The 23,331-nt window shown below is 38.3% G+C and overlaps 1 protein-coding gene across 1 annotated transcript; it reads right to left on the bottom strand.

The window, feature by feature from the left end:
- SLC13A4 (solute carrier family 13 member 4) lies at window positions 1–23,043 on the bottom strand. The gene is made up of 17 exons (XM_065664153.1): window positions 22,986–23,043; window positions 20,953–21,056; window positions 20,729–20,857; window positions 17,991–18,127; window positions 17,272–17,453; window positions 16,471–16,525; window positions 14,791–14,830; window positions 14,164–14,241; window positions 12,412–12,602; window positions 11,506–11,625; window positions 7,942–8,043; window positions 6,689–6,790; window positions 5,595–5,692; window positions 4,335–4,465; window positions 3,328–3,489; window positions 1,650–1,787; window positions 1–995 (listed from the first exon to the last, which is right to left on the bottom strand). The coding sequence occupies exons 1-17, from the start codon at window positions 23,041–23,043 to the stop codon at window positions 858–860; spliced, it is 1,965 nt and encodes a 654-aa protein (XP_065520225.1). The 3' UTR covers window positions 1–857.
- Between the last annotated feature and the right edge of the window lie 288 nt (window positions 23,044–23,331).

Raw genomic sequence — 23,331 nt, 5'->3', positions numbered from 1 at the left:
GAGAGCAATGGGTCTGTTGGCCTGGTAAGGTTTTAGTGGTCACAGCTTCCCCTGCTGAAAGAGTTCAAGCTGCAGTACGAAGGCAAAGAAAGTAGGTATTGAACAAAACTTTCTGTTTCTGAAGCTCTTCCTTCCAAAGTATAGATTGCAAGTACTGCAATATTGGAAACTATAATAGTGCTGTGGGAAAACAACATTCTGCTTCCGAGGAGGTGACTTCCTATCTGATTAGTGTCTTCTATTATCCCTTTGAATTGCTGTAGCTAATAGTTGGTAGCTGTGTTTCTGTCCAGACCATATGGGTGAGGTGAAAAGGTGTTGGATATTTTCCAACATGCTGATGCGTCACCTCAAAAGAAGAACAATAATTAGCCTTTGAAAGAAGTAGACTTCTAAAACTTTGGGTTTGGGAATAAAACTCTCCATTCTCTTTATTAATGGTAGGATTAATAAAGAATTAAAGGAATTAATGGTAGGATTATACCCTACTACTGACTACAGTGTCTTCTGTCACTGGAGTCCTCTATCCCCTGTTTTACAAGTCCTACATAATTGTTCTCAGGCATGAAAGCGCCATAGGCAGACAACTTGGAGGAGAGTTTTTTTCAGAGTTATGTATCATAAGGAAGGCAATAACAGAGCAAAGCTAATCTCTCCTTTTAACTCATACTGATTTTCAGAACTGAAAAGCTTACGCAGAAGACCTTCCTGTGGATTCTCTTCATGGTTTTCCTATGGATCCTAGTTCTGTGTATCCAGAAGTTTTCTCTTTTCTTCATATGTGCATTGTAGGTCCAATATTTTGTCCCAACTCACTTTGGTCTCGCAATTTTTTTATTTTTTTTTTCCTTTGGAGATTATGTTTGGTTAGTGATGTTGCTGACCGCTGCCCATTCTGGGAAAGTATTCAGCTGGAAGAGTCTAATTCCCCAAGTGTTGATTGCCACCATGACCACAGCTAGGCCAATCAGATTTACACCCAGGCCAGCTTTCACCTACAAAAGCAAAACACATCAGAGCATGGTCAATGGCAGCTTGCTAACATGGAACAGTTAACATGGAAAAAAGAAAGCAGTAGAGTGTCTGTATGTATACTTATATGTAGTGTGATTAACTGTGTGTACTAATATCCTAGATCCAGAAATTCACAGCGAGTATTATGTATCAGACTGTCGATTGTAGGGAGTATTCAGGAGTGGTAGTCAGGGGCTGATGCAGTACATTGGAAAACGGCTCAGTTTGTCACTTGTACTTCTCAATTTGATAATCAGAATGCGGAGTTATATCACTCATAGCAGGGTGATAGCTACATGACTTACTGTGGAGCTATGTGGTAATCTAATTTCTTATGCTCTCCCGTGCTTTTCTTAGCAGGTCAATGCAAAGGATTGTGTACTCCTGTTCTTTAATACCAATTTAGACTATTGCATTCATGAAAATTAAAGTTGAGATAGATATATATATATCATACAGCAGATGTATGGATGTTCTTAACCTGACAGCTCAATTGCAAGGCAGCAGTGCAGTCTCTATTATGCAGGCTTCATACTAGCACCAATATCACAGTTATTATCATTGCTGTTTGATATGGGGACAAGGTGTTGGGGTTTCATGAAGCATGGGAGGATATACCTGATCTCAAGACTCACCATATCCTTAATCTGACAGTGCCCATAACTGAAGACAATGGCATTTGGAGGATTACCCACTGGTAGCATCATCGCAAATGAGATACACATGGTGACAGGAATCAGGGTGTACAAAGGGTTGATAAGTAGGGTTTCTGACTGGAAAGAGAGAGAGGTGTTTCACTTAACCAAGAAAAGCCACTGCTCATAGTTAGGATGAAAGGACCCTCTCTGCTTTATGTGAAGACAAGATTCTGTGGATCTCATTTCCCCAGTTTCTAAACTTAAGTATGGAAGTATTTTTTTAATTTGCTTTGGATCTTTTTTGTTTGGTTGGCTGTTTGTTTGTTTTTATTTTTTTTTTTGAAGAAGTGCAAAAATTTGGAGTTGATCATGCTCCAGGGGTTTCTCTTGAGACGTTTCACAGTGAGGGAGAGTGGATATTGTTACTATTAGACCACCTTTGCTCATTCTCCCACTTGTTTTCCATGACATTCTGTGTTGTGTCTTCTGGATCTTAACGTTGAATGCTACTTCAGTCTTAGCCCAACAGAAGTCACAGCCAGTTGACATGAAGAATGTCTTTCTTTTAATTGCTAATATGCTGAGACCATTATGTGAAGTCCTCCTAAACAGTGATTGAGAAAGCTAGGTGTTTGTGGTCCAAACACACATGCCACTTTACGGTGGTCTAGAGAATTGTTCTTCCACTGCAGCCTTTAGTATTGGTGAAATGTTGCATTTTTGTTTACATTGCCATGGCCTAGTTTTATGTCAGAGGGAAATGGAAGGTTACTCATAAGACTAACTTCATTTTGGGGAGGGAGGTGTTTCCAGGTTACTTTTGCAGTCAAAAAAGAGACACTGCCTTAAGATGGCAATTCAGACTACTAAAGGTATATTACTGCTCTAAATTTTTTTCAGGAGAGTCTCTTCCTGCATGAGCAGAAGTAAATCTGAACTCATAAGCCATACAAACATAATTACTTATTTTCATCTGACCATATTTTCATATTAACTCAGAGCTGTTCACATAATATACTTTGGGACAATCACATAAAATTGCTATAAGAGGGAAACACGATTAATGACCCACATTCTTGGTAAGAAAAGCTTCGAATTACAAAGAAAGAAAATAAATCAGAGAATTTTCTGTAACTTCTATTCCAGTATAAAATGAAATCTGTGTCTCTTTCTTCTGCCTTTGTCACCAATCTACTGTTTTATTCCTGTCTCTTACAAACATTGCTGCTTTCTATGTTGGACGATGGTATGCTTACCAGATCATCCCCTTGAATACATTTAAATCTGATATAAAATTCAGTACTACAGTCTTTTCTTACAAGTAGTGAGTGTGTGACTAATTGCTAATGAACATCGGATTTACAATAACATTGATAAAAGTATCTCAAGCCTTATATGGGCTTCACCTACGTTCATTACATCATCACCTTTTCTTGTACACAGACTATGAACCTGTCAGCGCAGCAGCTGTTTTCACTTTGAAAGGTATTGAATAAATTCTCGGTGCTAAAATATGCCTTTGGTTTCCTGAGTTTATTATTTTTCCTAAGCTAAAAAATATATTCAACTGGGAGCCAGGGCTGGGCAAATAGAGTGCCAATACCCTGACATCCTGAAACATTCCCAGGAGCCTATCAGGAAACAACAGACTGAAAATGTCATTGTTTTTACTCACCATGCTGCATAAAATAGGTAGAAAGATGGTTATAGTTGCTGGATTACTGACAAACTCTGTTACTAGTGACACCAAAATGCAGGCCAGCAGAGTTACAGCCCAGTAGGGAAGGCTGCTGAGGGAAAGCATTTGGCTTCCAATCCATGTGGAGAGGCCAGAGGTCTGGAGAAAGGTCAGAAGCACAAGAATTACTGAATACTTAGTATATTTTTTAAAACAGATTCCTCTTTGGAGCAGTTTGCATCAGAGAATGCCACCAGCAAATAAACAAAGTTCAGGTCAGTGTGTTATGCATTTTCTTTTGTTCAGTAAACTGAATTTCACTGGAGTGCCTCATAAATAGTTGCTCCTAGTAACAAAGAGTTACAGTTGGCAGTTAATAATACTAAAAAGGTATTTTTAGTATTACACTGATCTTTGCTCTTTCTTATGCATCTGGAGTATTGCAAATTGGTGGTGAAGGATTGTACAGTCTGGGTAGAATTCATTTTGAGATTAAAATATACAAATTTAGTTGCCTACATGTAAAAGTCTATAGGAGAGGTAGATGTGTATTCATGAATTATACTGAGTGTAGTTATAGTCAGTAAAGCCTAGAGTATTATTTGTCCAGTCAGCACTAGAAACTTGACTCAGTTGCCCAAAGAAGAGCATCCAGTGGCAGCTGAGGTGTTCCCCCTCTATCTGGTTAGTTGCTAGTTGAGAAAGTGCGACATCTCCCTGAGATCCCGTGTCCTGTCTGCCAGCCTTGTAGGAATATCTAGATATTTAGATGCTTTAGAAAAAACATCTGAAATGGCAGATGTTCACACAACTAACAAGTCCTAACCATCTTTTTGTTAGCTAGGTAGCTGTCCATTGAGTACAGGGAGTAGGGAGTAGATTGTGTACCAACTTGAAAGTACCCACATTGTAAATCAAAACTGGTGAGCATAGGAACATACAGAGGTATAAAAGTCCAGGTTTATAATTCTGTTAGGAAGGAGGATAAAAATACAAATCAGTACCTTGCATCCAGCTGCTAAAGCATAACCTCCTCCAACCAATACTACAATCTCCCAGGGCATGGTCTTCTGGAAGTCCTTCCAGGTGATAATAGGATCCAGTGTGTTAATGTCTGTTGACTTTTCACCATCTCCTGTATCAAAATAGAGCAAATGTGTAACCAGAGTTACATTGGCCCTTTTGTAAAGATCTTTGCATTTTTCATTCTAATAGGAACAATGTAGTATTAATGAGAGTTATCTTAGAACTATCTGTGAAAGAGGTGAATAAGCATGTACCCTATTTCTCTGGTTAGCTTGGCCTCAGAAAATGCAGCTTATTAATTCCAAATGCCCTGCCTTCCCCCTGGCTGATCTGTTGATGCTAGCAGTTATAAACCCGTGTGTTTCATTCTATAGCTTTTTGAGGGACTATGTTCTCTGTTGTGTTTATACACATGTAAAATACACATAGAATGCAAAAATGGAGAAATGAAATTACAGTGGGGTTATTTTCTCCAAGAAGGTCATTTACTCTTTCCACTAGGCCATAAAGCTTGATAAAGTGTATTTATGCCCCTAGGTTTTATGTGAGGACATTATTTTTTAGATGCCTGAGTATTTTCTTAGTGTTATTTTTTTCCTAAATGCTGCATAATATATGTCAATATAAAAAATAACATATCTACATACATTTGTAGTTATACATAAGACTATGCAGGCAATATGACTTTTACACAGGACTGCTGAAAGCCTGGACAGCAAACTTGTCAACACTACTGAGTGCTACCCAAATGTGAATGTGAAATTATTGTCAAGAAGACTGTAAGGGAAGCATTGCACAAAATTGACACTTTGTCTGACAGTTAGTGACCTCTTTTATGCTTATTTTATGACATTATCAATGATTTCTGCTCTATAAGTGATGACCAGATTATTTATTAGAGCTTATCTTCAGCCAATTTTGCAAGCATCACCATTATATTTCTCTATATGGAACTCCATCTGAACCTTTCCTAAAACTCAGTCCTAAATTTCATTAACTCTGTTAAGAAGAGATAGTGGCCTCAGGCAAGAGATCTATTTGCCATTTTTTGGATGAGACAATAGAAGTTAAAGCAACAAAAGTGAGGGTTTGATGTAGGAAGGGCTGATATTGGATCAGCTGAACCCTGATCCACCACAATAAAAATCTCTTCTTGGAACATTTTACAGAGAATAGAAATATGTCATGAAGGGCACTGGAATATGTGCCAGATCTCTTTCTTGCTCCATCCTCCTCACCTTTTTCTCGTTTTCCAAAACAAGGCTTTTTTGCTGGAATCAGGAAAAGGAGAAAACCAAGAAATACAGAGACAGTGGCATCAGTCCTGTAACCTTTCCTAGGAAAGAAACAGTAGGGTTATCATAAAGGTACACTAAAAGAAACCTTTCCAAACAAGGAACATGGTTCCAAGTAATTGTTGCACGTGAAGTTGTATATCCACATCTGAAGTCTTACTAACAGCACACTGGAAATATATGTCTACGTATTAAAGATTCAAATTGTTTTTTTTTTTCCTATTTATTAAACTGACTCTTATAGCCAACTTCAACCACTGTTCAACAAATTTTAATATTCTAGTGGATAAAAAAAAAAGGAATCCCTTTTGGTTTACTTGGAAGTAGAGAAAAACAGTGTGTTTACCAAAAGCAAGAAATTCTAAACACATTCTGGGGAAAAGCCACACCCAAGTGATCCTTTAGAAATGAACTGTAGATTGATGTTAAATTAAATGCTTAAAACTCATCCTGAGAAAATATTTTGAGGAGTGCCATACTCCAGAGAGCCTCAGGAAATCCCAATATTAGAAATCTGTTTTCTATCAAAATTAGGATTAAAAAAAAATTAAAAAATTATGCAGTAGAAAAGTAAAGAAAATTTAACTTTAGATCACTTATACTTTCATATGCTTATTGTGTGTTATAGTTTCTTTTAATAAAATTTGATTCAACGTTATTTAAAATGAAATAACAATTATTTGCTTCAATCACCACCTATGCAATATTCAATTGAAATGAGCAATTTTAATTACTTTGCAACCTATTCCATTGACAGCTTCTCTATGAATGCACTAAAATGTTTTAACTTCAGAATCTGACCCTTCTATTTTTTTACACCTGAAATATGTTTTATTTTACTTTCTCTATTTAATTCACTCAGCTTATTGAGAAGGAATACAATTTTCCATCATGTGAACAGATGTAGATTAACAAGACTTCAGTTTTCACCACCTTATTAAAAGTGGCTGATAATGTTATAAGGCCAAAAATTATTGCAGAAATTTCAAAGAAGCAAGGCTATATTCCTTTGTGATTGTTTAGGTAATTTCACTTACTTCTCAAAAAAAGATGACCATCCTGGTACAAAGCCAGGCTCACGAGTAAACCAAAGCAAGGTCATCAGAATGAAGAAAAATCCAGTCACCATCTCAGGATAGCTAGAAGTAAAACAAATAAAAATAAAGAAAAAAACCCTAGGAATCAAATCCATGGTCTGTCTGAAAAAACAAGAGGAAGTTCCAGAAGTGAAAAAGTAGAAATTAATCCCTAAACCAGGATAAAACCCAGAAAATACAGAAAATAGAAAGGCAGGCTAGTTTGAATTAAAGAATTTTACATTTGGCTCCCAGCTGAAAACTCTCTAAACCTAGTAAAAAATTAAGCTAAAAATATCCGTATTTGCAATTCAATCTTTCATGGGCAAGACCTAAGGGAGAATATCTATAAATGCTTTGTATTTGGATTATTATCTAATTAAATGTGTTAACAAGTTAAAGCTTATGTTAATATTCCACTGTAAACAGATTTTATTGCATTTTTTAAAAGTGTAGTAAAGGTACAAACAAATTGTAATGTAAATTACACTGATATTTTAAACACGTGGCACAAATACAAGTTGGCTTGATGATATTGAGTTTTAATTAATGTAGGGTAGATTTAAATTAAGTATGGTTTCATATTTAGTCACAGTCTGAACAACAGTTTAGATTCAGAGTTGATCATATTCAGCGAGTTGATCTGTCAACATTTCAGTTGAACAACACAAATATATTTTGAGAATAATGGTTTTATGAGGTATCATCCCGTTTGAAAAATTAAAATATTGCAAAATAATCTTTTCAAGAGACATTTCTTGCCACCATGAAAAAAGATGGTGGCAACTGGGAAGGCTGGACATCTCATGGCATGGGAGACTGCTGCAAAGCCTCAGCTAAACAGGGAACTTCTATCCACTAAAATAAGTATGTGGCTGAATTGCGAAGTGGGGTTCTCTAACAATTTGCATATTAGTTCAAAGGCAGAGACAAACTTTGACTCAGGTGACCTTTGGATCCTAGTATAAACCTGAATCTTTCATTTTATTTCTTTTTTCTTTAGAAATAAATAAACAACTATATGAATGCATGCTTTTAACAGTCTTTAATATCAGTTCATTTTTACATTTAGTTCTGCTTCTATCCTGGAAAGGAGAAGAAAGAGCTGACAGTTTAATAACAACCTACATGAGCCAAAAACAACATGGAGGGCAATATGAAAGGATGCTCCTCCCTAGAGAGGCAAATTCCTGAGGAAGGCAGGTCTGGTTTACCTGACATTTCCCAGTTTCTTATACTCTTCTTGAATTCTTCTCTCTGACATTTCTTCCCGTTTGGTCTTCTTCTTCTTGCTCACAGAACAGGTCTCTTTAAAACTGAGGGAAATAGCACAGTAAAATTAGACAAGGGCATCAACTGAAAAAAAAAACAACAAAACCCAAAAAAGCAAACCCTCATAAAAAATAACAGTAATGAGGCAAACTGAAAATTCTAGTTGCCAGGGCCTGTTGAGAGAAGATGTAAGTGGGGCAAGGCTTGATGGCAATGGGAAAGGAAATTAGTGCATGAGTGACTTTGCGTAGTCTAGTTTCAATATCTTCTGAGATTCAATCCTAGACGGAGTAGTAGGAAGGTACCCCCAGGTGGTCTGACTAATACTAGCTGATAACTCTGAGCCACCTCTAGCTGTGGCTGGTCTCCCTTTGTTTGGTATTCCTCAAACAGCTGGCATTGGCTAGATTTTTTCTGGTGCCAGAAGCCTCCAATGGATAGTTTGTCATCACATTGACAGACTGTGACAAGAGGCCAGCTGTAAATAGACATTTAATAGGGGACTGCTTTTCAGTTGGATCAGGAGTACCCAACATGTTATGGGGCCTGGTCTGGTTTTTGTGCCCAGGTTTGACTTGAAAATTAGACTAGACTAGACTAGACTAGACTAGACTAAATAGTTAGGGTTGGAAAGGACCTCAAGATCATCTAGGTCCAACACCCCTGCCATGGGCAGGGACACCTCACACTAAACCATCCCGCCCAAGGCTTCGTCCAACCTGGCCTTGAACACCGCCAGGGATGGAGCACTCACAACCTCCATGGGCAACCGATTCCAGTGCCTCACCACCCTCACAGGAAAGAATTTCTTCCTTATATCCAATCTAAACTTTCCCTGTTTAAGTTTTAACCCGTTACCCCTTGTCCTGTCACTACAGTCCCTGATGAAGAGTCCCTCCCCAGCATCCCTATAGGCCCCCTTCAGGTACTGGAAGGCTTCTATGCAGCTTTCTCTTCTCCAGGCTGAACAGCCCCAACTTCCTCAGCCTGTCTTCATACGGGAGGTGCTCCAGTCCCCTGATCATCCTCGTCGCTCTCCTCTGGACTTGTTCCAGCAGTTCCATGTCCTTTTTATGTTGAGGACATCAGAACTGCACACAATACTCCAGGTGAGGTCTCACAGCAGGATCACCTCCTTTGACCTGCTGGTCATGCTCCTTTTGATGCAGCCCAGGATACAGGATTCACAGTAAGCAATGTGGGAAAGCTGAGCTGAGGATCCAAATAGCTTTCACGACCGGTTTGTTTCTACTAATATCAGCTGTTTCTAAATCAGGCACAATCACTGTAGCACCAAATTGCCTCTGCCACGGAGACCAAGGCAATCAATCTAGTGTTTTGTCCTGGTGAAAAATCCCTGTACTTCTGCCAGGGACATACAAGTGCAAACACATTTCATAGCTAGATATATTTAAACCTGCTCCACATTTGTATGAAAATTAGGTGAAATCCTTAGTTTATTCAGATTGCCTTCATACTATAACAAAGCCCGGACATTCCTGATTTGAATTAATATGCTTGTAGGCTCATTACAACCTTTTACTTTTCTTCTTTCCAGTAGCATTACTCTGCTGTGGCTTGAGGCACAGATCTCTGCTTTTCCACTCTAACTGTGCCCTCTGTCACAAGGTGTGCTGGGTAGGTTGAGAAACATCTGCAGCTAAGACAGTCTAAAATAGGCTGCAGCAATAGGGACGCCAGTGAATGAAATACCGTGGGTCCTGCTATTCAATATCTTATTTGGTACCCAACTAGAGATCCATGCCATAGCACCGGCCAAACTATGGACTGTAATCTCTTTCTATGTATCTGGTTAAGGACAGATTCTCTAAAGATTCTGCATAGCTCAAGATGCAGGTAGACCATGTCTGGTTAACAAAACGTTTTGAACAGGCTTTTCATTTCACTTGTAAATGGGCACTTACGTGACACTTAGTTTTAGTGCCCTTAGCACTGCACCTCTAAGTATTTAAATTTCCTCTCAAACCTTGCTGTTACACTCCAGTAAATTCCAGCTGAAGAGAAGAGCTAAATAATGGCCAGTTCTATATTAATGATTCTACCCTTAGCTATGCTTTGCTGACAAAAATCATTTGATGGGTCTGTTATCCTTCCTCTTTGATCTAGTCTAGAGCCTAAAAAGCAAGGTCTTACTGAGCCAGGTAAGAACCCATTGATGACAATGGGCTTCCTGGGAAAAGAACATTAACATTACAGAAATTCAGTAAATGTTTATTCACAGACATTTGACAGCTTGTTATAAAAGCCTGTTGTAAGTGTTTCTAGGCTTAGGTGGATGTGAGGGCAGAGTACTGTAGCCCAGATCCTAACATAATATGTTTAATGAACTCTAGTGAACAGGACTCAGAGATTAAGGAGGCCTGGAATCAACCAGTCCTTCTCAAAAAGTCAATAATGCGTCAGTCGCCAGTATTATTTAGAACATCATTAAGCAGCAGGAGGTCTTGGATGCAATGTGGAATTTCAGTTATATTTATTAAAAAAAAAAGTAATTGAGGGTCATGTTAAGGCCTGTTTCTTTTCAAAATTTAAAAAAAAGAACCCGAAACTACAAAAAACAAACAAAACAAAACAACAACAAAAACCAACAACAAAAAAACCCCAAAACCTCAAAAATCTTACTTTAGTTTTTTAATTTGGAACTACAAGGCTCAGGATACTGATTGAAAGAAGGGCATGGAGCTATTCATCTCTAAATTACCTCTTCAAATCTAGTCAATGTCAGCAGCAAGCAGAAGTCATTATCAACGTATTTATTATCTTAGGTGAAACAAATTAGTCATGTCAGCTTTAAGAGTAAACTAAACCAAATTAAGGTCATTTTAATTCTGAGTAAATGTGTCTGCACCAAAATTTAATGCAAGCTAACTAATCCACTCTAAATGCACACAGGCAATTTTCACTAACTGCTGTTGCTGAGTACTGCAAAGCACATACGTGGTACAAATGAACTGTGAGACTGAACCTTTTTCTTATTTTAGGGCTGAGGGACTTACTGGTATCAAAAGGTATGCATCTCTTAGGCTATTAGAGAAATACGTATGGAGTCTGTTTACTTTTAATTTTAACTGGTCTTACATTAACCTCATTGAGCTGGGGGCAGATCTGAAAAGTAACTTGTTCACTTGTAGTTGGGTTTCTATTCATCTTTTAAGCTGTACTTTTCTGAAAGGGCTTTTAACAAGGTTTTTAGTCCACAATGGGATCCTCTTGGTCATAAGAGTAAAAAAAAACGTTGAATGCATAGTAGATTTCTATTAGCAATACCCAGGCACTTCAGTCTCAAGCAGCAATACTGTACACTGCTGCCTATGCAGTGCAGTTAAGCAATAAGATTTCCTCCAGTAATCGTTCCATCAAGAAGAAGGAAGTTGTGGCTTAGATTTTGCCATTTGCAACTGGAAACTTCATTATGAGAGATTTTCTAGAGGAGACACAGATTCCCTGTTTTTTTAATCCATGCATCTTGAACAATCTGCACTTACTTGCAACCCAAGAACAGCCAATGCATCCAGAACCAAGTCAGGACCAACATGATGAGGGAGATGGGGAAACTGAACAAAAACCAGGTTCCAAAATTCACCACTTCAGCCTTTGGGTAGTGGCTGTAAAGGAAAAAAAGGGTGCACAAGAAGTTAGAACAGCAAAAGGACAGGCACCTCCAGTATACATAGATGCACATGCACACCCACATATATATATGTCACAGCATGATAGAAAAATTGTGTCACTATGTGCTTGCAACAGCTGCGTTATATGTGCATAGGGAGATCAGTTGCCATAGAATGTCAATCATTGACCGTGCCTGACCAAGAGATGAGCCATATAGTACTTCTCTCCTTTAAGACCAGATGTTTTGGATTGTCTAGCCTCACACAAAACCCCTTAGAGTTATCAGGAGTGAAATTCTGGCCTTACTTGTTGATTTTGTTAAAGCTCTTTTTAATGATGACAGACTAAAGAATTATTTCACCTAGAATCTCTATTTATGTCTTACTGTCGATCACACAAATAATGACTGTAGTCTGCTGGGCTCTGACAAAAATGTCTGACGTGCATTTGGTGCAATTGTCATAACAGCAAGATCTTTGAAAATAAAGTAAAATCTGAATCCTTGGATTAAGGATGGCTTCCAAAATTAGTTTTCTTTGCTAACACCATTTCAGAGAGAGAAATGAAGGATACCATGACAACAGTGGCAGCAGTAGATATTCAGAATCAGCTCTGTGCATGAAGAAAAGTTACATTACCGTTACATGAGAGGAGGAAACAAAATTGCCTTTACAGACTGTCTTACAAGGGTTCGTTGAGGTGGTAGATAACCTGTGGGGAAAGGCACAGAGACAATAATGACCCAACCATCGTTCTCACACAGCCAGAATATCACTTACTTGTTGAAGTGCTCTAAGAATATGAGACTAGTCGAGGTCCCTATGATGGTCGTCAGTCCCCCAATGGTTGCTGCATACGAGATACTCAGTGAGAGGCATTTACAGACCATGTGGTCGTGTCTGGTCTGATACCGGTACTTGGTGGTCAGGCCCAGTTCTGAGGGCTTAGGAGGCAGGACCAGTATCTGAGCCTGTGAGGGAATAGATTAACCAAAGAAAGCAGGTGATCAGAACAGGAGGCCAACTGGCTCTAATGCCATGGTAATGCTGGTCCCAGAGAAACAACAGGTTTACTTAAGAGGGGGCAGTTTTTTCTTCACAGGGATTAAATGCGGTCAGAACTAGAAACCTGTCCAGGGGCCTGAAATTGCCTGGTCTGTGGCAGAAATGTAAGACAAACAATTATCAGACTTCTGGCTATGGTTTGGGCCAGCTCCAGTTCTGATTGGAATCTCAGAGGGATACCAAAACCCTCTGTGGGCTGCAGGGGCAGGATGCTAGAACTGCAGCAGTAGGAATTCATAATCCTTGAGGCTTATAAGCAGCCACCAGACATAAGATTGGTGGTCTTTTTGCACTTGTACAGGCTCAGCGCTTCTAATTAGGAATAGAGTGCTAGGTGTCTCAGAAACAGCTTGAAAAAGGCTGTGCAATGGGCATATGGAAGAAAAAGTTGCAGGAAAATGCTGCTCCAAAATAAGCTTTTTTAGCAGTGACAGGAAAGTTTCTGCATTGAAAAATCAACTTGAAAAAAACAAACAGTACTTCAAGGCACTTCACATGCATCCCCAGGTTGTAATTTAGAATCAGGAAAAATGCAGCAAATGGTTCAGATAGATTTGTTAATTTTAATAATTTGAATTTGGGTTTATGTAGTAAAACCAGTCATGCTATGGTTCACCATCATGGCGAGGGGACCCTGGCTAAAATCCCTCTAGGTTAAAAGTGAAGTGAATATATTAGTTACAAAATAATCACTGATTATGTATTGGAAATGGGTATAAGAGATAATTAAGTATCAGGAGCAGCACATTTACCTTTTTTTTGGAAGCATACACTCAGATTCTTTTGAACTATGAATGTAAATTTGCGTGTAGATTTTAGGCCAATCTTTCCTGGACATCAGCTTATACCGTCAAGATACTACATAATTGTAGTCCAAACAGCAATCATTTCTTGGATCTACTGAGGAGAAGTAGAAATTCTGCAATGGGCTGATGTAATGAAAGATTTTGGTGGTGGGTGTTTGGCAAGACAAAAAGTGGATGCTAAGACTAGTCGACTGAGAAGTTAAATGGTCCATGCTTGCTGCTGGTTTAGTTCTGAGTAGGGTTTTTTGAGTCAGGGCTATTATTTTTGTGTTGAGTTTTGTTTTGTTTGGGATTTTTGGGGGGGTGGGTTTGTGGGGTTTTGTTTGTTTCTTTGTTTGTCTGTTTGTTTTTCCCAAGGAGGTTTTGCAGAAATAAACTGGACAGAACAGTGAAATAAGAAAGGAAACTTGTGATCACATTACTGAATGTAAAGCTAAAATGCATTGTACTGGCCACTGGGGGAAGGTCTTCTGAACATGCCTGTGGTAGGAGCATCTAAATGGGAGCAAGAACTAGCAAAGGGCTAAGCCATGGCTGCTGTAGGATGGTGGAGAACGATTTCATTTAACACAGCTTTCAAGGAACAAATATGAAAGAGTGGGAGCAGGTGATGGTCACATCTGCCTTTTCCCTCACCCCCCAGATCTAACATCTACCTTACCTGAGGTAGGTGCTGCCCATTGTTCTTAGAATTCATCGTTCCAATAGGGTTGGTTATCATGTGCACACCATTCATATTCTGTAGGGAGGCAAATGCCTTTGGATTAGCCTTTCTTCTCTTCCTAGGAGCACTTACATCAGGATTTCTGATGCTTTGTCATGTGATCTTAAAAGTAAGATTATAATAAGTTTAGGTCTTCTCCCTCTGCTATGTAGGTGAATCTAACAGGTCCCTTGCTAGAGACTAAGACTTGGTGATATGTGTGGGTTGTTTTAGTAACGGAGGTGTCTCAGCTGCAGAAGCTGGCAATACCTGGACAATAAAAGATCATATCTGAACCTGAACTTGCTATAAACTGTATGGAATTGCTAGTTTACTGACTCAGTCTCAGGACCTCCAGCAGTAAGTACAGTGAACACTGTAGAGCTCATGTTCTCTAATTTGATTTGTGCAAGCAGGCAGGTAGGTTAAATGCAAATCAGGACATTCTGCATTATGTACTCTCTGCCAGCAACCACTATATGTTTGAAATAAAGGGAAGAGCAGCTTGTTGCAGACCTGTGTGCACTTTGATGGTTCCTGCATTAGAAGACAATATAACTCAGAAGATACTACCTATGACAATACCTTTGAGTGCATCAAGGAGTTGAAGTCAGTAGTAGTAGCACTAAAAACAAAGAAAGGAAAATAATACTTTAAAAATGCCTGTTCACCCAGCTTCCTTAAAAGGCACACATCATGGGTAGGAGGGACAACATCTGCTGGAGAACTAGGACCTACAGAAATGGTGAAGACCTCTATTTATTAGTACCTCTTCTGTTGTGACTTGGCCAGGCTCGTCATTATGTTTCACAGCTCTATCTCTACCTGTATAGTAATGGGGTTCCACCTCCATGCAAGAAAAAAATACATATTCTAGGGAGTATATACCCCAATCTAGGAAATGACTCCTTCACAGCAGAGTGAATCTCTGAGCAATACAGTGCTACTGCTGACTTGTTCTGCTCAGATTCTTCCTCTGCCAACCTCTCCAATGCTTTCTGAGCACCTACCTGTATCACATTAAAGCCTTCACAAAAATCCTTCCTGTGTAGCTGAACTTTTATTTTGACACTGAAACCAGATTTAATTCCAGAAGATGTACTACTTTTCTTCTCCCACCAAATTTCAAGCTCTTTTTCAAGTAATACTTTTTTATAATAGTTCTGTCATGAAACATCCGACACATACTCTTCAGTAGGGCTTAAAGAGATTAATGGCACAATGCCAAACAGAAAACTTGATTCTATACCTCACGAAAAATATGTCTGGGATAAAAAGAGATAGCAGAGTGAATATTGGAGAACTCATTATGTCTCCAGACTAATGACAAAACTATTCAGAACTTGCAAGTTAACTGAAAGTCATCAATATGTGGAGTTTGAATGATAGTGTTCGTTTTAAAGTAAATATTTAAAGGTGTAGCAAAAACTTGTTTCTCTTTTATTTTAAATGCTTGTTAACAATATAGAAGGAGCTCAATAAAGGACTGTGCAATTTATTCTCACACCTTGTAAGAAAATGCTCTTCAGGATTTAGCCTATAACATAATTTTAAGATGATAACTTCGAATATTCTCTCAAGTATCTTGAACTGCTAGTTAACTTGATAATCTGACAAAAATTAGTAATTTTCTTGATTTGGCCTTTTACCCTTACTAGATCTTACCCAAAATAGAGACCTGGTTGAAACTGTTAGTGTCTCAAGCTTCTGAAGAATTTTGTTTATATTGAAAGAAATATTTTACAGGTTTTTGGTGGAGAAGAGGGATAAGTTTTGTTAGTTCCTCCTCCCCCTGCTCCCCTGCTTTCATCTTTGTCTTGAATGTAGACAGTTCAGACTTTCCTCAGGAATTCTCTGTTAAGTGTTTTCCCACTGGATACATCCTATGGTTACTCCATACTGTGCTTGGGTCCTCCCCATCATTGTTCCTTCAGGGGAGCAGAAATAAGAATCTGTGGACGGCATTCTTTTATACAGTACAAAACACAGACTTTAAAAAAAGATTGTTTAAACCCTGAAAAATATTTTCCTTCTCTCTAAAATGACCATAGAGTTAAAAACCCCAAATGAATACTGGGAAGTTTTAGTTAAATCCAAAGCATTATATTAATCCCATTTCTCATACAAGCCTTCCTTGTCAGTCACATGTGAAACATTCACTTGTAAGCTTCTGCTTGCCCTTCCTGGCTCTACTCCTGGGTTCATCTCTTTTCAACATGCATAGGGCTCATATCTCCCGTCGTGATGTACAGGGTTCATTCTTACTCTTCGTTGATGAAGATAAGCTCCAGTGAATGTTGGCCATGCTTTTCATTGAGATCTGCAATGAACGAAGAGAAAGCAGCCCTTAGGGTAAGAACTGAGCTGAGCCACTGGGCCGTACCACTGAACCTGAAGACGCTACAGCAAACAAAAACTTGTCCAAGCCATCTCAGGTGCTCTAAGACCATTATGCAGCATTTTATTGAGTCATATTGTTCTGATCATGTGCCTCTGGCAATTAAAATAGTATCTTATCTCCATAAAATAGGCAAGGTTAGATGAAAACATTTCCAGCCTGGAATCCAGGAATTGCAAGAAAAGAGAGGTTCCTTTTTTCCCAAATACTTTCTTTCTAGGAAGGAACGAACAAAATGAACCTTGGAGCTCTTACCAGGTTTTTCTGTGACACCTGCTCTGACCTAGGCAGCCTGGAAGGAGAGGGGTAAATTGGCAAGTGTTAGATTGTCACAGAGCATGCTTTTGGGTCTATTCTACATTTCTTTGAATTTCTTCTCAGAGATTTCCTTCCAACCCTGTAAAATCCTAAGAGTTTATGACACACAAACTCCAGTGCATGCCCTAATTCATTATAAATAGTTTCCTGGCTCCAATTCTCCCGTCACATCTTGAAACTTTCTTTAATTTTTTAAAGAAGTGTCGGAGTACAAAAGAAAGAGTGTGGGCCAGCATCTTTGGTAGTGCAAGTCAGACAGCTCTGACCTTGACAGAATTTGGATAATGTGTATCAACAAGTCTGGTCACCGATAAACAAATGAGAAAAGAATGGCCAATATTGACAAATACCTATTGGCTTGTTTTCTTCAGTAATGGTGCTGCCTGCAGTACTGATGACCTCGTGCTCCTCCTCAGCATTCACTAGCTCCTGGAGAACTGCCTCCACAATTGGCATCACCATGGCTGTGGTGGATGTGTTGGAAAGCCACATGGAGAGCACTGTGGTACAACACATGAAGCAAAGAAGCAACCTAGAGTGCAACACAGGGAAATCTCTTTGAGGTACTTTCAGAAATATTAAAGGCCTCCTTGCCTAACAGTTTCGTTAGTTAACTGATAACTAAATGGGGTCTTTTTGCAGGTGCCAAAATTTTATGCTGTGTGCAGATAAAATGCTGCCTTGTGCTGATAACTGTTGTAAGAAAGACAACGTACCATTGGAAGACTTTTGCCACATGGAATCGTGATGGGATGTGAGAAACAGCAGTTTTCAACATATCCAGGGTTTAAGCATCCTTTTGTGCTTGTTTAATAACAGGCAGAGAAGGAACAGAGAGACTAAAACCAGTATCAGTAAAAAATATAAATCAAAGGGACAACAAGGCAAGGAGTAGGAGCTGGCAGAAAGAGGATGAAATAAAATTGGAAGCTGTCCAACTCTGAAAGGCAAAATGGGTATGAAAAAGAGCCCCAGACCTTTTGCCCATGGATGGGAAATTCACAGTTATTTGATCTTTCAAGCTGCTGCTATCATGCTCATACTATCCTGAAGTCAAAGATTCACTCACATGCCTGGCTTTGCTCCAGCCATCATGACCATGCGCAGGGCAATTCTCTTGTGAAGATTCCACTTTTCTACAGAAGCTGCTACACAAATCACGCCCATGAGGAGCAAAGTTGTGTTTTTGAAATATTCAGCAGCCACCTGCATTAAGGGTAAAGGGGAAACAGTCAGTTAAAAAGCAATAATTACCCTACACAGAGAGCATGCTGAATGAGAAGAAATATGGTATCGTGGTATTTCTCTCTAGAGAAAAAATGACAGGGAGCTGGAAAAAATGAAGAAGTCATAAGCCAAAAATGTTCTCTTTAATATTTTATGTTGTGCTTACAAAAAACAAGGCTCAATACCCACTTGTTGATAGGTTTCTCAGCTTTGAAGAAATCAAGGGAAATTTTACTTCTTTGAGCGGGATGTTCACTGCCTGCAGACAATCAGTCACACTCAGCAAGGCCCAGACTGAAAAAGCCACAGACAAACCTCTGCTCTGAAAGCAGTTTATTCATGTGCTTCAGCTGCTTTTTAATGTTGGAGGTGTCATTGTCTATCTTGTTTATATTTTTTATGTCATGTTCAAATGTTGGGCAAGATGTGGCATCCGTAGTACCTACAGTTCAGGAATGTCCTTTGGGACATGCTCTCTGAATGCAATAAAGGGATATTACAGTTCAGGAAAAATGTCCTTTGGGACATGCTCTCTGAATGCAATAAAGGGATATTTTTGTGATGATCCACAAACCCTGTGACAGAGCTTTTCACATGGAAATCCATCTCCATTCTATCAAGAAAATAGGTTAAATTTTCAAAAAAGAGAGCTTTAATTTAAAGAGGTTGAGCAAAAACATCAACTGGCTCAGGAAAAATATCAGAAATTATGCATGATCCTCTAAAACAGCATTCTTGAATCTGGGGTTTACTAAGAAGATATTCTGTGAAGTGACTGAAAAAATAACAAATGAAACAAGCTGAAACATTCACACAGACACTCTCTTGTGTGAAAGCAAACAAAATGGGAGAAAACAAAAGTTACAAACAGATGCTTAGAGTCTAGCAAAAATTTTCATTTTTCTCTGACATAATCCTATCCAAGTTTTTACTGTGATATTTTTGCAAAAACATCCTCTCTTCCATTCAAAACTATACCTCTAACAAAACATAGGTGCCAGGATTTTAAAACAATTAAAATCAGCAGAAGCAGTATTTTTCCATTGTCCTCAGTTATACTGATGCTCCTCCATAAAAGTGTAATAATGACATTAATGTTATTTTGTGAATGTTGCAGCATATTAAGTATTAAATTATTTAACAAATCCCCATCATGGCCTAAAGAGCCTTGGCCATCATAGCTGTCTGCCAGAACTTTTAAATATCTTTCTCTTCTGGCTTCCTTTCACTGGTTCCTTTCCCATGAACTTTCTTTATTTTCCTGCTATTTTGTTAAAAAAAGATCTTGAACTGAATGAAAGAAATCCTTCAAGCCAGCAGCATAAAGAATCTGTTGCTTTCCTTTATTTCTTTCACAACCATTTTTGAGAAACAAGCAAATATTAATATTCTTATTAACACACACATACATATATATACAACACACTAAGTCATGTTCTTAAGCCCCTGTGAGTTATTTGTACCTTAAACTGCTATGCAAAAGCCCTGGGTTTCTTTGGCATTACAAAACAGCATACGGGAAATACTGCAGCATCGTCAGATTTGATTATATTAAAATACGGAGGTTTTTTAATGTTCCTAAAGCAAATAATACATTCTCTGCAGTAGTCTCGCTGTCATATAATTTGATATTACATTGAATTTCTGTCAGGCTGCCTTTAAATTTTCCTTCTCCAATACGCTGCAGATTCTTGTAATGAAAATATATAACTACTTTACCTTTATGTTAAAAAAAAAAAAAATCCTGAAAATATTCAACTGTGCTGGTATGGAAATGTATTTGATTATATTACACAGTTGTCACATTACTGGGAGGAATAAGACAGGTCATAAAACTCTTGGTTCATGCTTGACCCATTTACGGGTATTCCCAGAGCTAGACTGTGTTAGAAATTCAACAGTTTTATGGTAGCTATATAATCTTCTGTGTTCTTATCCATATTTCTAGTCCTTGTAAATCAAGAGTGATGCCTCCTCACCCTCAAAAAAAGAGAGAGAAAAATGTAGCGGGGGAAAGCTGTAGGTGAAATGAAATAAATTTTTGGCATATCATGAAAGAAGGTAACATTCAAAAAATAACTTAAGTAAGCAAATTCAGAACTGATCACAGAGACTTTTTTGTATGGCTACTCTGCCTTAAAACTTACGGCTACAGACAGCACTAAGGTTACAGTTTGGAAAAACGACTAGACATTCACCTGGATAACAAAATTACCTAGTTTTAACTGGTAAATGGTAACTGTGTTTAGCACAGGTAATCTCTTGCCTTATACATAATCAATAACTGCTCTTTACATGGTTTTGGAGAAGTAGACAGTTGTGATCCTTTGATGCAATAGGTTTTAGGAATTGTTTGTGATGCAGTAGCTGACAGGATGGACATACCTCTTGACTAATATAGCCTTTCCTATATCTATCTTCAGTAGAAGAAAGAGCTGGTCAGCCCAAGTTACACATTACAAGATGCACCATTTTTCCTCCTACAGCTCTTAGTCTTGTTAGTCTATTAAGATTAGTTTTATTCAAATAATTAAGTGTGAGTAAGAATATTAAATGATAAAAAGCACACACTGGTCTGACCTCACTGGACTTCATGACTCCAAAAAGTGGGTAGAGGAAAGCAGGAACTAAGGCTGCTGCACCAAGAGGTACCGCTTCAGAAACCCAGTATACAGCAGTCACGATCAGCACATAGGCACATGAAGCTTCCTGCAGGGAGAAAGCACAGAGGTTACATGACTGCCTCACGACCTGCTGTGGAAACCTTGTAGACACGTTTGTAAGACTTATTAGACTGCAGGTACCTGGACATAAACTGAACAAGGACTGTATAAGGACCTTCTAAGGTGCAGCTGTTTGGGTGTGGAATCTAGGCTATCATCTGAAAGGCCAGTTCCAGAAGATGATGCTAATGAAAGGTTTCATGCAACAGCTAGGGCAAAACATTGGGATAAACATATTTATCAGCAGAATAATTGTTCCATGTGCATTTACGGGTTTGTTTGATTGCAATAGTCCATTACTTACCAAGTGTTCAACTCCTCAGATTGGTCCTGTGGAGCTGGTATTTCTCTCTGGTATTGGACAAGAACAGGAACTTGTAGTTTTCAGAATCAGATGAGAACATCTGTATTTGCTATAGCATGGATAAAACTACAGTTTGGCTTTTTGGGGGGAAATACTCTGAAAAATTGTTTTGATTATTTTTTTTAACAGTGTGCAAACCTAAGCTTTTCATCAGTTGATTTTATTTTCTCAAGTAATTCTACAGACCTGTGGAAGAAGACCACAGACCTGAAGGGTTTATAGGCAGTGGATTAACAGAGTTGATCAAACAAATTTGCTGCTGTCAAAGGTTCTGGTATATGGTGGAGAAAGGTACTATCTGCTATTATTTTAACAGGAAAACACAGCTACTCCACAGAAGTCTTCTAGTCCATTTTTTGTTAATAGGTATGCCTTTATGGCATGCAGTGGAGTTCTTAGGCTCAATTTGTTATATTTAGAAACCTGGGGACATTTCCTGCTAATAATTACAAAAATTGCTAGGGCTAACTGGCAGTTCTATGGAATTAGATCAGCACTGATTAACACCAGCTATAAATCTAAACATTCTTCACTATTCACTGGATATGAACTTATTGAGCTGTATGGTTCCACAGTTCACAATGGCTATTTTTTAGAAAATTCACTGCTCACAAACACTATTTGAATGGGTTAAAACACAATTTCATTACTTTTGTTTCCTGACTGGATGACTCCCAAATTAAGCAGCTTTCAAGAAGTCACACAAGCAAGTCCCCCAGAATCTTGTGCAAATCAATGAGTGTGTATTGCACTTCTGTTTTTCCCCATCAGTCTTATGAACAAGGTAGTGAAGTTTGAAGAAAGACTATACACGGACGTGGGTTCAATGGAATGAATCAGCTTGTATTTGCACGTCCTTTTTACATTACCCCTAACCAAGAGTCACAATCACATACTCCTCTTTTTTCAGTACTGCTTATAGCAAAAAGAGGAAGAACACAGTCCAGACAAAAAGTCAAGATAGATTGCTACGTGCCATTTCCTTTACTTGCTTAAAGGTTGCAAACTTATCCAGAAGCTGACAGGCCTCTTTTTCTGACTCCTATTTCAGAAAAGTGTAACATTAAACAGCTCTAATACAAGCAGGCAGGACCATCAAAATAGCTGAAATAAGGTTATCAGGAAACGTAAATTCTTTGAATCAGATAACCTCAAATTAATTTAGAGACTAGAAAGAGTATCTGAAAAGCTGAAGAAATTTAGCTCTGGATTATTCCTTTATGAATGGATAAGAACTCTGAACCACACAGGAATGTGCATATCTGTTTCTCTTACTTAACTATTATAGAAGAGTAGTTTAGGTTTTAACCCTCCAGTAGAGGTTTCACTAGCCCTCTATGATCATGTCCTTCAGGAAAATACTGAAATTAAAAATTGAATAGCAGTTGTAGCTTCATTACTACCAAGAAAAAAATATAAAAGACCTTAGAGAATGTTGATTTAGAATGGATGAGATTAGAGGGTTCTTTTTAATCTCCACGGATTGTGAAGCATGCATTTTACAAAATGGAATAGCTATGCCGTTTGAAACTCCCAAAGATTGGTGTTCAGTTTGTAACAACTTTGAGTGATCACTCTTTACAAAACAAACAAACAAAAATTACTTAAAAATTTAAATAATTTAAAAGGTGACATGACAGGCATCAGAGGTTTGTAGTAATTTCTACTAGGAAGACTGAACTATTTTAGATGAGAGTCACAGAACTGATGGATTGGCTTGTAAACATTAGCCAGCTTTCTGCTCAGTCACCTTTAACTACATCATACTTCACGGTTAATATTCCACAAAGGGCAGAGCATAGGGTCATTTTTGTGACTTAGTAATGATTTGACACATTTTACGACTTTTTAGCTCATTAATTTCTGCTAACAAGTTACTATGTTTGCATGGGCTCTGTATGACATCCAGCAGTTGTCTGGATGTCATACATCCAGAGGAGAAGCACGCCTCTTAATGAAAAAACCTTGATTTTTATTTTAAAGCAGTCCAGATGTAAGATCCAAGAGATACCTTACAAAAATTTATAAAATTAATTTCATCCTAACTGCATTCCAAACTATTTTCTTACTCCAAAAATAGACTTCTCTTTAATTTC

Source organism: Lathamus discolor, chromosome 1 (assembly GCF_037157495.1).
Source record: "Lathamus discolor isolate bLatDis1 chromosome 1, bLatDis1.hap1, whole genome shotgun sequence".
NCBI lineage: Eukaryota > Metazoa > Chordata > Aves > Psittaciformes > Psittacidae > Lathamus > Lathamus discolor.
This window is presented reverse-complemented; position numbering and strand designations above follow the sequence as displayed.